The following is a 14,222-nucleotide window of genomic DNA, read 5'->3' as shown; positions in this document are numbered from 1 at the left end:
TGGTTTCCAAAGAGCAGCCAGCAAGGGCAGGCAGCCTTTACAAGTCTCTGCTTGTGTCACATTTGCTATTGTCTCCCTGGCCAAAACAAGCCACATGACCAAGCTCAGAGTAGGTATGGGAGAGTCCAACCCAAAGGCATGGATACTGAGAGAATATTTATAATGGCCATTTTGCAAAAAATCTGACCACAGGGCCCACAAGTTGGTCCTGGCTAATTAAAGAACCTCTTCACCCTGCCCATAGTGGCTCAGGACGGTGCTGTGGCTCAAGCTGGACAATCAGAGTCCCTGCTGGTTGGATGGACTGTCCAGCTTTGGGATCACAGTGCTGATAGGATGTGAAATTGTAGGTAGCACAGTAGGAGAGAATAGGTCAAAACACAATAGTCAGAACAAAAAGGCAAAGATAAGCAGAACTATGAGATGAAGATGGTGACATTGTTGGAACCCCTGAATCTAGCTGGCCTGAAGATCATACTTGAAATATACAGATACTTTTTCTTTTTTTTTTCTTAAGCTACTTTGAATTGGATTTCTGTCAGCTGCCATCAGAAACCTAATAAAAAGACCTGAATAGAAGGTCAAAGGGGGAAAGTTCCTTTTATTTGATAGAATAAAAACATATTTTTTATTTTATATTGGAGTATAGTTGATTAACAATGTTGTATTAGTTTCAGGTGTACAGCAAAGTGATTCGGTTTCACATATACATGCATCTATTCTTTTTCAAATTCTTTTCCCATTTAGGTTATTACAGAGTACTGAGCGGAGTTCCATGTGCTATACAGTAAGTCCTTGTTGATTATCTATTTTAAATATAGTTCTTTGATAGGTTGATGGTAATGGTGGGAGTAGTTACATATGGTAGATGCAGCATCAGGGCCTCTTGTTACTATACTCCACTTAGTGTCCTCTTACTAGAAACCCCATCATTAGGAGAGGATTAAATGCCTTATAGTCTATGGATTGATGTCAAATGAGTAGGAGTTAACCAAGACAGCAAACTGCTGCATGTCAATAACTTTTATGCACTTTTGCTCACCACCTAGACTGCTTTAATTCTTCCTTCCCTACTTGTATCACCCCAACCAGTTTTAGAACAGAGTTATTCTGGAAAGGACTCACTGAGTCAAACCTGATATAAACTATGAACTTAGCTAGTTACATCAACTTTCAAAATCAAACAGACTGTCCAGTGCTTGGGATACCAGAAGAACATGAAGAATCCCAGGCCAGCTTTCTTAGGAATTGTTTCTTAACTTAATTTGGGCATCATTCAGTAGGAAAGGAATGCCAAACCAGACCTGATATTAAACAGAAGCCTGAAGATATAAATAACTCAAATAGCAAATCAAAATCACTGTCTCATTAGTAATAGGACAGAAAAATAAAGTGAAAAATAGGAAGGAAAAGACCAGACTGTGAACTTCTGAAGGGAAATATTTGCAAGCGAGAGACACTGAATAAAATGAAAAGCAATGAGATGCTCAGTGAAGGCAACATTACAAAAAACCCACATAAAACAGGAGCTATTTAAAGAAAAATTAATTATGAGATGCTTGACAGATATAAAATGCCACCTAAGTTAGATAAGAAAGCCTGAACAGGAAGCTAAGATAGCAGGGTTCTATTCAAGGCCTTTCCCTAAAATATTGTAGCCAATAGGTATTGGTGATAAATTTTCAATGAGTACTTAAGTCCTAAAAAGGTCTTTCACAAGAAGATAAATGAAAAAATAGATGATTCCTTTTCAAAGACTTTATTAAGTCTCATCCTAGACTAAGACTTTTACGGCCAATTGCTTTGCAAACAACCATAGCTAAAGATAGCACAGGGTCACATAGGGGGTATGGTATTCCCTATCTAGGCTATCTGATATTAGTTAGAATGTTAATAAAGAGTATGTAGACACTTCTCTAAACACCTTTAAAAACACTTAGGCTTGGCTTCATTTCGTTTATTGCCCTGTATTCAACAAAAAATGCTGGCGAATATACTCTAAGCATTTCTATATGAGTTTCTGGTTCACCAAATTGATTTAAGGAAACTTGACCTTTGTAAGCTCTATTAACCTCTGGTAGTTGTATGGCTGGAATATCTAAGGGAAGGAGCGGTGAATGAGTGAATTACCACTGGTCGCTTCTCAGTAGCATTATCATTCTGGAAAGAACTATTAATTGGAGTTCCCTAATTTGGAGACTCAGTTAACTCATTTATTGAGCCCCTGCATTGCACGAGGTACAAGCCTAGGCACTTGGGATACAAATCCCTGCCTAAGGGAGAGGTTTATTTATAGTTTGGGTAACCCAAATGTCATGATTTACTAGATGGGCTATTGCTGTAGCAGAATCAGGAATTAAGTGACTTGTGTTTTGCTTTGTTTTTAACTATGCTAGTTCTATTTCCTAAGTAGAACCTGAGTCGTTGTCTTCTTTTTTTTAATCAGAGAAGTAAAGTGAAATAGAAGCCACCTGGTGCAGAGCTTGAGTGTGGCTTGTGGAACAGGACTTTCTGGCTTTCCCTTTCCTAGCTGTATGATTTGGGTTATTCTCTGAACATTTCTGTACCTGGCATTCATGAGCTACATGTATGGCAAGGATGACTGTAATGGTAGCCAGTTTCTAGGAATGTTGTGAGGATTGACTGAATTAATGTAGGTAAGTGCCTAGCAGGTTAGCAAACATCATTATTGGCTAGCCAGTCACTTATCTATGTTCATCTCTTACATTCCTGTGACTCAAAGAACACTTGTTCCTTCAAACGTAAAGCCTATCTCTGTTGGTTTCCATCTATAGCAGGCATCAATACAGATAGAAGAGGGGAATGAGAGTAAATTTGGCCATTAAGTGCCTTCACTGTTGATTTGCAATTCGATTCATTTACCACTAGAATATTTAGCCACTGGCTACTTTGGTCAAAGGACTCGACTTCTTAATACACAAAATGAGTACAATATCACCATTTTATTTCCCCATAAGTTGGTAGCAATGAGAAATGAGTTAAGAGCATTAGAATGTTAGGTCAAATGAGAGTATTAACGATTAGGGACATAAATTATTTTTCTAATAATTGCTGCTTTTCTTTTGACTTCAGGAAAACTTGACTAGAGATTGAATTTTGACATTAAACCCAAGAAAATTAAGTTTTGAAGATAATTTCTCAAACTAGAATTTGGCCACGTTACCATGCTGAGCAACAGTTTCAAAGAGAAAGATAATTGGGATTTTTAATGAGCTTTGAAACTTACCAGAAAGGTGGGATAAGAGCTATAAAAGATGTGGTATTAGGCAGTGTGACTTTAGACAGCTCTTACGGGATACATCCTAGTGGTAAGATCTTTCTTCTCTACTGTGATTAGCCAGAAAATAATCTTTTCTTTATTAGCTTTTCTCCTCATCTCCTTTGAGGAAATACTCCAAGGTCAGTTGTCACCCAATCATAATGTCCCTAGGATACTGACTGATATTCTCAAATTTGATTAAGTCAATGGGACAAGTAAATCAATTCAATGCAAGAAACAGGGCAACCACTCATTTTTTTCTTGCCAAGCTATCAGCTAGATTTTATAAAATAAGAGATAAGAGTTCAGAATTGGGTTATGGTGATGCTTCTTTTCAATCCGGTTCTTAAAGCACCATGATTTGATTGTTATCTAGAAATGGAGCCCACCTGCCATATTCATTAAATGGCAACCATAGCTGAACTTTGTGGAAATAATGCCTTGCATTTTATAGAATATGGCCTCTACCAATTGTTATTCCAATACTGTTCAGGCTTTAGGAAGCTCCTGCCAAGTTTAAACACTGGGGCACTAAGAAAAGAAAGAGACTCTGGGGAAGAGGAAATGAAATTAGCTTAATAAATCCTAATTTGGAAGGGAGAAAAATGACAAATAGAAGAAAAATGCAAATGGCAGAGAGGCAAATAGTTTCCTCTAATGTCTGTCTCCTGATAATATTTTAGAACCGAGATTATATATGGACAACTAAAGCTGAAAGATGAGTAATAAAAATATCTTGAATTCTACTGGAATATCATGTTCTACATTATTTTTTCCCATTCTTGGGAAAACGAACAAAAATTACACTAATTGCCACAAAAGAAAACTCAATACTGTTACATATAAGTAGAAAGTATACAATCACATCCACTCCAAACTATCTTCTTGTCCTCACCCATCCCTAAGTAACTCCTGAATTTTCAGGGTAGAACCCTTTTTTGGGTGATGGAGGAGACTGTGCCTACAATCCTTAGCAATGATTTCCTCACTGCTGAGCAGCATTAGTCATGCATCCTCCTCATGCCCATAAATGGAGGACAAGCCTACACTGATGCTCTCAGATGAATTTCAACAAGGCCTGTTCTGAGAGAACCCTCAGAGCCAGACTGACAACACTCCTGCAGCAAACCCATCTTCAACAGAAGCATGTTTTGTTTCATCGTACGCACACTGCTAATAGAGGTGTAGAACAACTTGGGATCGCTGTGCACACCTAGGGCTTGGAGCAGGCCTCCCATTGTGGTGTTAAGCTGGGGTGTTGCTCTGTGAGCCAAAGTTGAGGTCCACATACTCAGTGTTAAGAGGTGACTATTTTCTTTTTTTAGTTAATTAGTTAATTAATTTTTGGCTGTGTTGGGTCTTCGTTGCTGCACGTGGGCTTTCTCTAGTAGTGGCAAGCGGGGGCCCACTCTTGGTTGCAGTGTGCGGGCTTCTCAGCGCATTGGCTTCTCCTGTTGCAGAGCACTGGCTCTAGGGCGTGCGGGCTTCAGTAGTTGTGGCTCGCAGGCTCTAGATCACAGGCTCAGTAGTTGTGGCGCACGGGCTTAGTTGCTCTGTGGCATGTGGGATCTTCCTGGACCAGGGCTTGAACCCGTGTCCCCTGAATTGGCAGGTGGATTCTTAATCACTGTGCCACCAGGGAAGTCCCTAGACTGTATTTCTTTTGATGAAGAGTTTCCTCTTCGATGAGAGCATTCATTCATTCATTCATTCATTTATCCATTCATTTATTTCCAAACATCCGGGTGCCTACCTGAGGGCCTGGTATTGGGCTTCAGGCTGGGTAGCCCTTGTGAGAGAAAAACTCAAGTGATTTTCACCATTCAGCCAAGCCAGCACAAACTCGGCTAATTTTAGAGCAGGGTTTATGAGAAGAGAATCCGCTTTAATTCTTACTGTCTAACCCACTTACTTATGCCATAGGCAGGCAGTATGGTGTGCTGGAAGGAGCAATGGACCCATAATTATAAATCCTGGGTTTAAGTTCCAGTTCCACCAAAAAGAGACTGTGTGACTGTGGGCAATTTACTTAACCTCTCTGGGCCTCACTTTCCTTTTTTGAAAAATGAGTGGGTTGGACTTAAGATTCCTTCCATCTCTAAAATTCTTTTATTCTATATGGTAACACATTCCACAAAGTTTCCTTTGTGACCAGAATTAGTTGGTGATTTCTTAGCTCAAGTTTCCCTTTGCCCTCTTTTATTGTTAAACCAAATATGAACAAGAAGCAATAACATTTTGTCACAGCCAACAAATTGCCCTTCCACTGAATGACCTTTGGAGGTCAGGCCACCCATTGCAATATCTAAATCCAAAGGCAATGGTATGACCAACTTGTGAGCTGGCGGGCTGCCATCCAAAAGGATGGAAATGGTTGTAGGCGGCCAAAATTCTTGGCTGGTACATTTTTAATAAACATAGACAATAAGAACAGCATTTTCCACTTGGATTGCTTAATTTGGTGCCCAGACCATCAGAACATTTGCTGTAAGGATAAAGATGATGTGATATATGAATTAACTTTCACAAATGAGAACTATGTTATGGAGTCATCTGTAAAGCATTTTTATCCTTGCCTCTTGTCTCTGGCAAGAGGAGATAGTTTGAGTCACTACAGCAACATCTCCACCCCTTTTGGCCCTTTGTAAGAGTTTTCCCTGAAACATAAGCTCTGCTGGATTTACTGTATTGCTATGAATGAACTAAGGCAAATTGGTGTGAATTCTTTGTGGTCAAATATGTCTTAATACTTTTCCAAGATGGTTCGATAAGTCTTATTATAACTTTTCCAAGAAAAAAGCCTCCACAGCAAATGTTCTTTGGCTAATTTGGAGAATATTTGAGGTGCATGCGTTTTAATTACATAAATGACAGTGAGTATTTATGATAAGGCAATGAACCTCATAGTTAGTAGCTATGGTTTTTAATTGTGCCTATTGCACAAACTCATCCAGTTCTTGTGTTCTCTATTTCCCTGTCTCTACTTGTAATATGGCAACAAGGACATTTGACTGGCAAGGCTGTTTTCTCTCCAGTGCTTGGAGATCCTTGAATAAAATGCTCTTCTGTGATGGTAAGCTGTAATTAGGCATGTGGGTGGAAATTAGTGTTCAAGTACACCATGTTTAAGCAGAGGCACTGTACCTTTTGACTACTTGAGGCCACTCTGGTCCTGTGCCATAGGTCCAGGTCATTGAGTATATAAGACTGTTGGTTTGAGGCTGCAGGTTCCAAAAAGAAAATAACTTGGTATTGAGTCTGAAATGGGGAAGCTTTTTATAGTTAAAACTGGGCCACACAGTTCTATTATAGACAAGTCAGACATTCACCAAGTATGACTATAACTTGTTCACTTTTCTTTTGGAAGTGTAAATGATCTCAACTATCAAAACTATAATTTGAATTGTGCCTCCATCTTAAAATAAAACACCAAAACTTTTGAATAGATTCCTGGAGTCATGGCAGGTCTTCCATTTTGGATTAGATCCATCCTAGTCATCTTAAAAAATACACACTCTTCGTCGGGACTACAAGAGGCCTGTAATTTGTCCAGTTTAAGTTTTCATTTGATTTTTGGGTTTGCTTTTCGATACCTAAAAACTCCCACAACTATAAATCCTGGCTTCCTGGATGGACTCCGCCCCCCATGCCATTGACTTTAAATGTTTTCTTCGCCAGCATTTTACGTTTACCTTTTCAAGGTGATTTCAAGACCAAACGAATGACGAAAAATTTTCAACTATCATTATTTGACATCACTCCCCGGCCCCCCGCCCCTCTCTCTTCCCCTCCCGCGGCCGGAATTCCCTTTTTGCTAATGACGATAGAAAGCGGTTTCACGGGCTGCGTTTCTCTTCCATTCCCGCTGTTGCACACGATGCAGCGCGCGTCTCCCGGCGACTGCGTTTCCCCGCGAGTTGGCTGCGTTCTTTCGGGGATGAAGTCATCCCTATACTTGGTGTGTGCATATCAGCTCGTTAAATCGGTACAGCACACTGGGATTCCTCGGGAAGAAAAGGAGCGAAGCGAACAATGATGACCATATTTTACATTTATACGCCACTCCCTCCCCCCACCCCGCAGGAATCGCGGGGAGCGGCGCGCGGCTGGGGCGGGCCGTGGGGCTGGCCGGGTTGCCCATCGACTGGCAGGTCCCGTTCCTGAGGTAGCAACAGGACGTGCTGAAGACAAGCCCCGCACGAGGGCACCCGGACGGGCAGATCCGGAGTCCCCCGGCCCGGCGCCCAGTCACGCATCCCGGTTGCCGCCCCCTGGCTTCGCAAGCCGGTGGCCGCAGGTCCCGCGCCGGGAGGTCCCGGCGCCCCAGTCTCCACACTCCGGCGCGGGGGAGGCCCGGGAGGGAGCTCCCCCAGTCTCAGGGGAGCGGTAGGCGACCGGGGGGGGGACGACGGCCAAGGACAACCCCGGGGGAGGAACCCTAGCCGGCTGCGGACGGGGGGTGAGCAGCCCCGATCCCAGGGTGCTGGGAAGGCGGGGTGGGAAAGCAACAAAGAGCCTTTGCTAACCCGTAGTCGCCGAGCCCGCTCCCGCCCCTCCCCGCTCTCCGCAGTCCCGCGGGGGGTCCGGCCGGCGGCAGGGGAACGCCCGGCCCCCCGCTTCCCCTCCCCCCTCACCGCCCCCTCGCCCCCGGGGGAAGGGGAGGAGGAGGGCGGCGCCTGCGTGTTCCTCCGCCGCGCGCCCCGCCTCCTCCCGGGCTTCTCGAGGCGATCCCGACTCTCCTCCCGCGGCTGCCGCAGCTGCCGGTTGCACACGGCCTCGGCGGCGGGCGCGGAGAGCGCGGGCCTGTGGAGCTGCAGCCGGGCGCGCGGCCCCGGCGGGCACCCCTCCGAGGGCGGCTGAGGAAGCTCCCGGGGGAGGAGGAGGAGGAGGAGGAGGAGGAGGTGGGGGGCTGTGGCGGCCGCGGGACCCGCTCGGCGCCTCGGCCTCTCCGCCCCCTCCCCAGCTTTTCTTTCGCCCTCTTCTCTCCCACTCCGGGCCGGCGCCTCGGCTTTGTGCGAGGAGATGGTGTAGCCCCGCGGCCGCCCGAAGGAGAAGCTGGACACTTGTCTCCCGGCGCCGAGCTGCGTTCCCGCCCCTGGAGGAGAGACCCCCCTCGGCTCGGCGCCTCCCGCGTCTCCCGGCTGCTGGGGAAGCCTCAGCGCGGCCGACACCATGAGGTGAGGGGCGCGCGGGGCGGGGGCCGGCGGGCCATTGTGCCACGGGAGCCGCGACCCCGCTCTCCCCGGACCCCGCCTTCCCTCTCCCGGCCCGGCGCGTCTCCCTGGTCTCTGGTCTCTTTCTCCCCCCCTCCCCCTTTGTCCCTTCTCATTTCTCTTTCTTTCTTGTAATCCTCCCCAACCCTCTTATGGGGGGGGGGTCCTCTTTTCGACGTTGTCCCGTTTTTCCTCAAATGCTCCTCTTTCGCCCAGGATTTCCCTTCCTAAATTTAATTTGCTCCTGGCTCCCTCCCCCCACCAGCCTTGCAAGCCAAACCTGGGAGATGGGGAGGGGTTCGAGAATCGAAGCGTGCATGTTGCTGGGAAACAGGTATTTTTCCGTCTGTATGTAAAAATTTCGTGCACTTTTATAACAAAACTCTCGTGTTTAATTAAAAAAGGGAGAAAAGTTTGAAAGATGCGAAATTTCTGTGGGGAATAAAGTGCTCTGGTAGCGATAGGTGAAAGCTCTGAAAGGTGAAATTTCACGATGGTGGGGGAAGGGAAAGAATTTATTAGGTTTATATTTGGGGGGACACAGTGAAAGACTGGGATAAGTAAGTTGTTTGGGGTGTGTAAACGGGGGCGGGAGAGGGATTTGTTTGGAAAACCGTTTTCTCTCCTTCCTCTGTAGCAGCCTGTGTTGCATTGCAGCAGCTGCTTTTTCCTTTTCCTCTGTAATCAATAAAACAGAAGCTAAATTATTTTTTCAGCCCCAAAGAATTGAAGGTACGGCCGTAAAATATTTTTTTAATTGATACGATGAAACATATGGTGTGATATTTTTCGTTTTTGTTTCTCCAATTGTGTAAGAGAATAAACCGTGATGTGGTGTGTCATTCATTGGAGATTTTTTTCAGTCTTTCCTAAGCTTGTTTTGTGTCCCTAACCTTCTCTTTTCGGATTGGTGCAAGACTTCGTGAGAAATGGGACTTGGTAGACTGAAGGCTGATCCATTCTGCGTTATCATCCTTTCGGCCTTCCTTTTAGGTTAAACAGTTGTGGATAAAGTAAATTACTCCATTTCTGTCTTCTGGAAGAGATAGTCTTACAGTTCATTTGGATTTGAATCTCCTTTGTGTTAAAAGATTAATGGCTAACCGTTGCCAAGACCTTTATAATGTAATACAATGAGATTTGAATGATATAATCTACACATTCCTGCGTTTTGGCAAGAAAATGTCATGTCATTGGAATTCTTTCTCAATTTAAGTAGTTTTCATTTTAAACTTTTTTTTTTCTGTCAAGGTTGAACACTACCACATTGTTTATATATATATATATTTTTGTGGTATAAGCTGTGTTGAGTTTTCACTTAAGCTTACTGTGAATTTGAATTATGTTTTTCTTGAATTCCAACTTACAGACCTTTATTTGAAGGCTTTAAAATTTGTTTTTAATGCTGTGTTTCTAAGCGACCCTTTTCCTTAGTGATTTCACATGCAAGTTATTTTCAGATATAATGGATCAGTTCAAAATGTAATTATGGCATACAAACCAAAAAGCATAATCTTCATAAAATGTGGCTTGAAAAATGCGAGTCATGCATTTGAGCGTGTTTTTTTTAATCAAGTTACTGATGTCCTTGAAGACTCAGGAACTATAATAAAACATCTGTAATGTTAACATCTTGTAATACAACATATTGTTGATCTCTGCTTTAAAGATTTAATGCTTATAGGAGTCTTGCAGACAAGAATTTATCAAATTTTTCCAAACTTTGGGTAAAATTTTCTCAACATTGAGAAATGTAAAACAATGAAAGTGGGATATTTTAAAATAAAATGATCGTAAAGTTGTCATACTCAGAGGTTGTGAACCAAAAAAAAAAAAAACGTTAAAAGTATTCAGTGAAGTTTGATCACTATCATGTATAGTTGAGAGTCTGTCAACAGTAAATTGTCTTCACTTAAAAGTTCCTTTTCTTATAAAAAGTAACTTGTAATTTTTAAGCTGTTTTCCTGCTCTATTCCTTATTAAATGTAGAGAGGGATGAATCACACTGATTCTTTCCAGTAGCATAAATATAGAACATGGTACGCAGGTCAGAAAAGTTTGTTCAGGTAGTCTACAGTAATTCTTTGTAGACTAATTGTGAATAATTTAAGAGCAGAAAAGAGGATCAGCTTTTCACTTTGGAAGGCATTGGATTATTTGGTAGGTGGTTTGTACAACTCATATATACACATTTCCTTAGATACCTGTAAAAGCAGGATGGTGTGGTATGAAAGTAAAAGGTTCTTGTGCTGGCTGCAAAAAGCTCTGGGATATTTTGGTGCTTAAGAAACGGCTCTTCAGGTTATATTCATATTTGACTTAGTCCAAATGATGCTTTCAAGTATGGTAGGACATAAATGTTATGCTATTAAGTCGAGTCTCTCTTATTTATATTAAGGAGTAGTTCTGATGTTTTAAAGGCCATCCGGAAATAGGAGTGCATGAGTAGGAATTTCCATTTAAGTTGGTCAGGATTCTGAAAAGAGGATATGCTAAATATGTTGGCGGTTTAGGCATTTGTGATAAGATCTTTCAAATGACTGTAATTTCAGGAATAGCACGCTCATTGTGGTATAATGTAATAGTTCCTATACAGAAGGAAACAGAATAATACTTTACATTCGTGAAACAATCTTAACGGCATTCTGTACTTGTAAAAAGCTGTATATAGAATGACTTGTTAATGTTTTGCTTACAGATAAGAATTTAAGAAATGAGAAAGTGTATTTCTTACATAAGACAGTGAAAGGGTTGAGAACCAAAAAACTGGTACTTTTGTTAGTGTAACATCCGACTGTCGGGTTCTGTTCTTATTGTTCATTTATGTAATGTTTCAAAAGTATAAGATTTATGATTGAGGTAGGTGTATATATGTAATATTAATATAGTGTATGCCTTTTAAATGATTACATTTTTACTTAGTTGGTTAGTTACTCAAGATCTTATTTTGATAGAAAGAGGAGCTTGTCTGATCTAAAATAGTTGCATGTAGCCTAGTGGCGAAGAAGAGCTCAGAAGATTTTGGATTGACATTCTTAGGTCCATATTAAATAGTCCAGGCTTCCACTCACTGCTCTGTGACTTCCTCATGGAAAAAGGTGTTGTGGAGTTGTGAGGATTCATCCAAGCCACTTATTAGCTGGCTGACCTTGAGCTGATCACATTATTTCACTGATCTGTATTTTAAAATATGTAAAAATAGGGATAATTCTTTACTGGGTATTAAGGATCAAATGATAATGGAAAAGAGTGTGTATTGTGTACTTGTAAGCATTATACAATTATATTACGTCTTTTGTTTTAGGGCTTAGTTCTGTTTTAGACTAGTTACGTAAGTCTTTTGGGTATTTAACTTCACCTCATCCAGTCCAAGTGTGGCAAGAAGGGTTTTTTGTTTTTTTTTTAAAATTTTATTTATTTATTTATTTTTGGCTGCGTTGGGTCTGTTACCACGCGGGCTTTCTCTAGCTGCGCTGCGGTGCGTGTGCTTCTCATTGCAGTGGCTTCTCTTGCTGTGGAGCATGGGCTCTAGGCGCGCAAGCTCAGTAGTTGGGGCCCGCCGGCTCTAGAATGCAGACTCAGTAGTCGAGGTGCACGGGCTTAGTTGCTTCGCGGTATGTGGGATCTTCCCGGACCAGGGCTTGAACCTGTGTCCCCTGCGTTGGCAGGCGGATTCTTAACCACTGCGCCACCACGGAAGTCCCGCAAGCAGGTTATGTTTTGCTTATCTACTCCCAGCTGGTAGTGGCTGCCATGTTGATAAGGACATAGCTGCATTTCTGGGTTTGGTGAGAAAGTGCCACGATTAGTAATGTTTAATTGGGATGAGGGTCCCAGAGAGTGGCAATAGAGTGTTTCCTGGAATGCTCATTATTTAACCATCTGTGATCTAATCCACCCTTCTTATTTTATAGGTGAGGAAACCGATCTTTAAGTTTCCTTCCTGTGTGTATATTTAGTCTTTGAAGTAGTTATTGTGGTTTTGTTACCTTCATTTAAATGTAATATACATTTTAGAGTGTGGCACAGTCAGAGCTCAGAAGATCCAGGGTTTATATGCTGACTTGTTAATGGAGAAAACAGATAAAAATGGAGATAATTCTATTTCAGGGATTGCTGTGTCAGATGTCAAGTGAGATACCCATGAAAGGATACAAATAGTAGTCTCTATGCCCACATCTTCCTTTATGCTTGTAGCTTTTGGATGTGTGACTTTCTCACAGACGTTAATTTTAGGGGCAGGAGCCAAATTTGCATTTTTTGGAATGTTAGTGCATTGTATTTAGGCATTGTTTTGCCTTGTAGGTATTACGTGAACACATCTTGAATAAGAATGTGGATTAATGAAGAAAATTTACCCGTTTTTACAGTAGTCAAGGTTTTGGATACCTTTTTAGCCCAGTTGGAATAAGCAAAATAACTGGCAGGCCCATTTGGCTGGTAGAGAAGAAATTACATACTGGACTGACAGTTTTGGTTACTTATCCTACACACAGCTTAAATCTGGGGTGACTGTATAACTTGTAAAACACCCAGTCTTTATCATAAGCATAAGAAGGATTTGGAAAAATGTGATTTCAATTTTCATGCAGTTGTTGGGGAGGAAAAGGATACTTAAACTCTTCCTGTGCCCCTCTCCCCCTTCTTTGAAACTGACAGATGGAACTGAGTGGAAGTAAAAGTTAAAAGGGAGAATCTGAGCTGAGGCTGTACCTCAGTGAATGATTCCCCTAGTAAGGGCTTATGAAGTTTTCTGGAATAGAAATCAGGAAGGGATTCCTTGACAAGGGATTCCTCTGACAGGGGATTCCTTGTCAGACCTTCTGGGAAGTAGTCCTTAATTTATTTACCTCCCAGCTCTCCCTTTGTGTTACTATGTACTTTGCATGTTTTTTGGCCATTGCATTTATTACATTGTTTTATAATGATCTGGATCTATCTGTCCCTCTTCACTGTAAGCTCCTTGAGGGTAGGACAGCGTTTTTATATTCACGGTACCAGCCAAATATTAGGCAAATAGTGGGTGCTCATGTAAATGCTTAACTTTGGGGTGTCCTTTTCCAGAATCTATGTACTAACAATAACCACCACCATTTTTGGAGCACCTCTAGAAGGTGTACTGGGTATTATAGGATGTAAAATAGTATTTGGCATATAGTAAATGTTAATAAAGTTATTTAATTGAAACAAACAAACAAAAACAAGCATCCTGACCACAGTAATAGTGTTCAGAAACAAATAGAGTATGTTTCTCACTCGAACAAAAAGCTCAGAAGTAGCCAGAAAGAGTCAAATTCAGGTTTGTCTTAACTCCAAAGCCCTTTTGGAAGATACCGGCTTTCCTTGACTTTCTCATTAAATTCTCCATTAACAGAATGGCCATCATTCTGTTTTTTAGTCTCTTTGATCATGGGACTTGCAGATATGTTTGAGCAGCAAGCTTATGCATGTCTATTGGTTTAGCTTATTTCTACTCTACTTAATGACTGCTTTGTTTTGATTCTTCCTAGCGCTTAAAATACCAATAATTGGATAGTTTGTGATATTTATGAAGGAAGATGTATTAGCTTAGGGTGCCGTAACAAAATCCCACAGAAATGTATTTTCTCAAAGTTCTGGAGGCTGGAAATCTTGAGATCAGGGTGCCATTATGACCAGGTTCTGGTAAGGCGCTCTCTCGTTCTCTCTCTCTCTCTCTCTCTCTCTCTCTCTCTCTCTCTCTCTCTCTC

At 42.0% G+C, this 14,222-nt stretch overlaps 1 protein-coding gene across 8 annotated transcripts in view; it reads left to right on the top strand.

Moving 5' to 3' along the window:
- Window positions 1-7,848: 7,848 nt before the first annotated feature.
- The window catches only part of ENAH (ENAH actin regulator), a 155,599-nt gene continuing 149,225 nt past the window's right edge, over window positions 7,849-14,222 (top strand). For 7 of the 8 annotated variants that reach the window (XR_003436142.1, XM_027122305.1, XM_027122303.1 and 4 more), the window contains exon 1: window positions 8,358-8,457. Coding sequence is in view for 6 of the 8 variants with exons in the window: in XM_027122305.1 (XP_026978106.1) it covers window positions 8,453-8,457 (5 nt within the window). In the remaining 2 variants the exon portion in view is untranslated. Of the gene's footprint in view, window positions 8,458-14,222 lie in introns of all 8 variants that reach the window. The other variant, XM_027122304.1, reaches the window with a different exon arrangement.

The sequence above is a fragment of the Aethalodelphis obliquidens genome, unplaced genomic scaffold (assembly GCF_003676395.1).
Source record: "Aethalodelphis obliquidens isolate GAN/ISIS:26980383/991018 unplaced genomic scaffold, ASM367639v1 scaffold24, whole genome shotgun sequence".
Lineage (NCBI taxonomy): Eukaryota > Metazoa > Chordata > Mammalia > Artiodactyla > Delphinidae > Aethalodelphis > Aethalodelphis obliquidens.
This window is presented reverse-complemented; position numbering and strand designations above follow the sequence as displayed.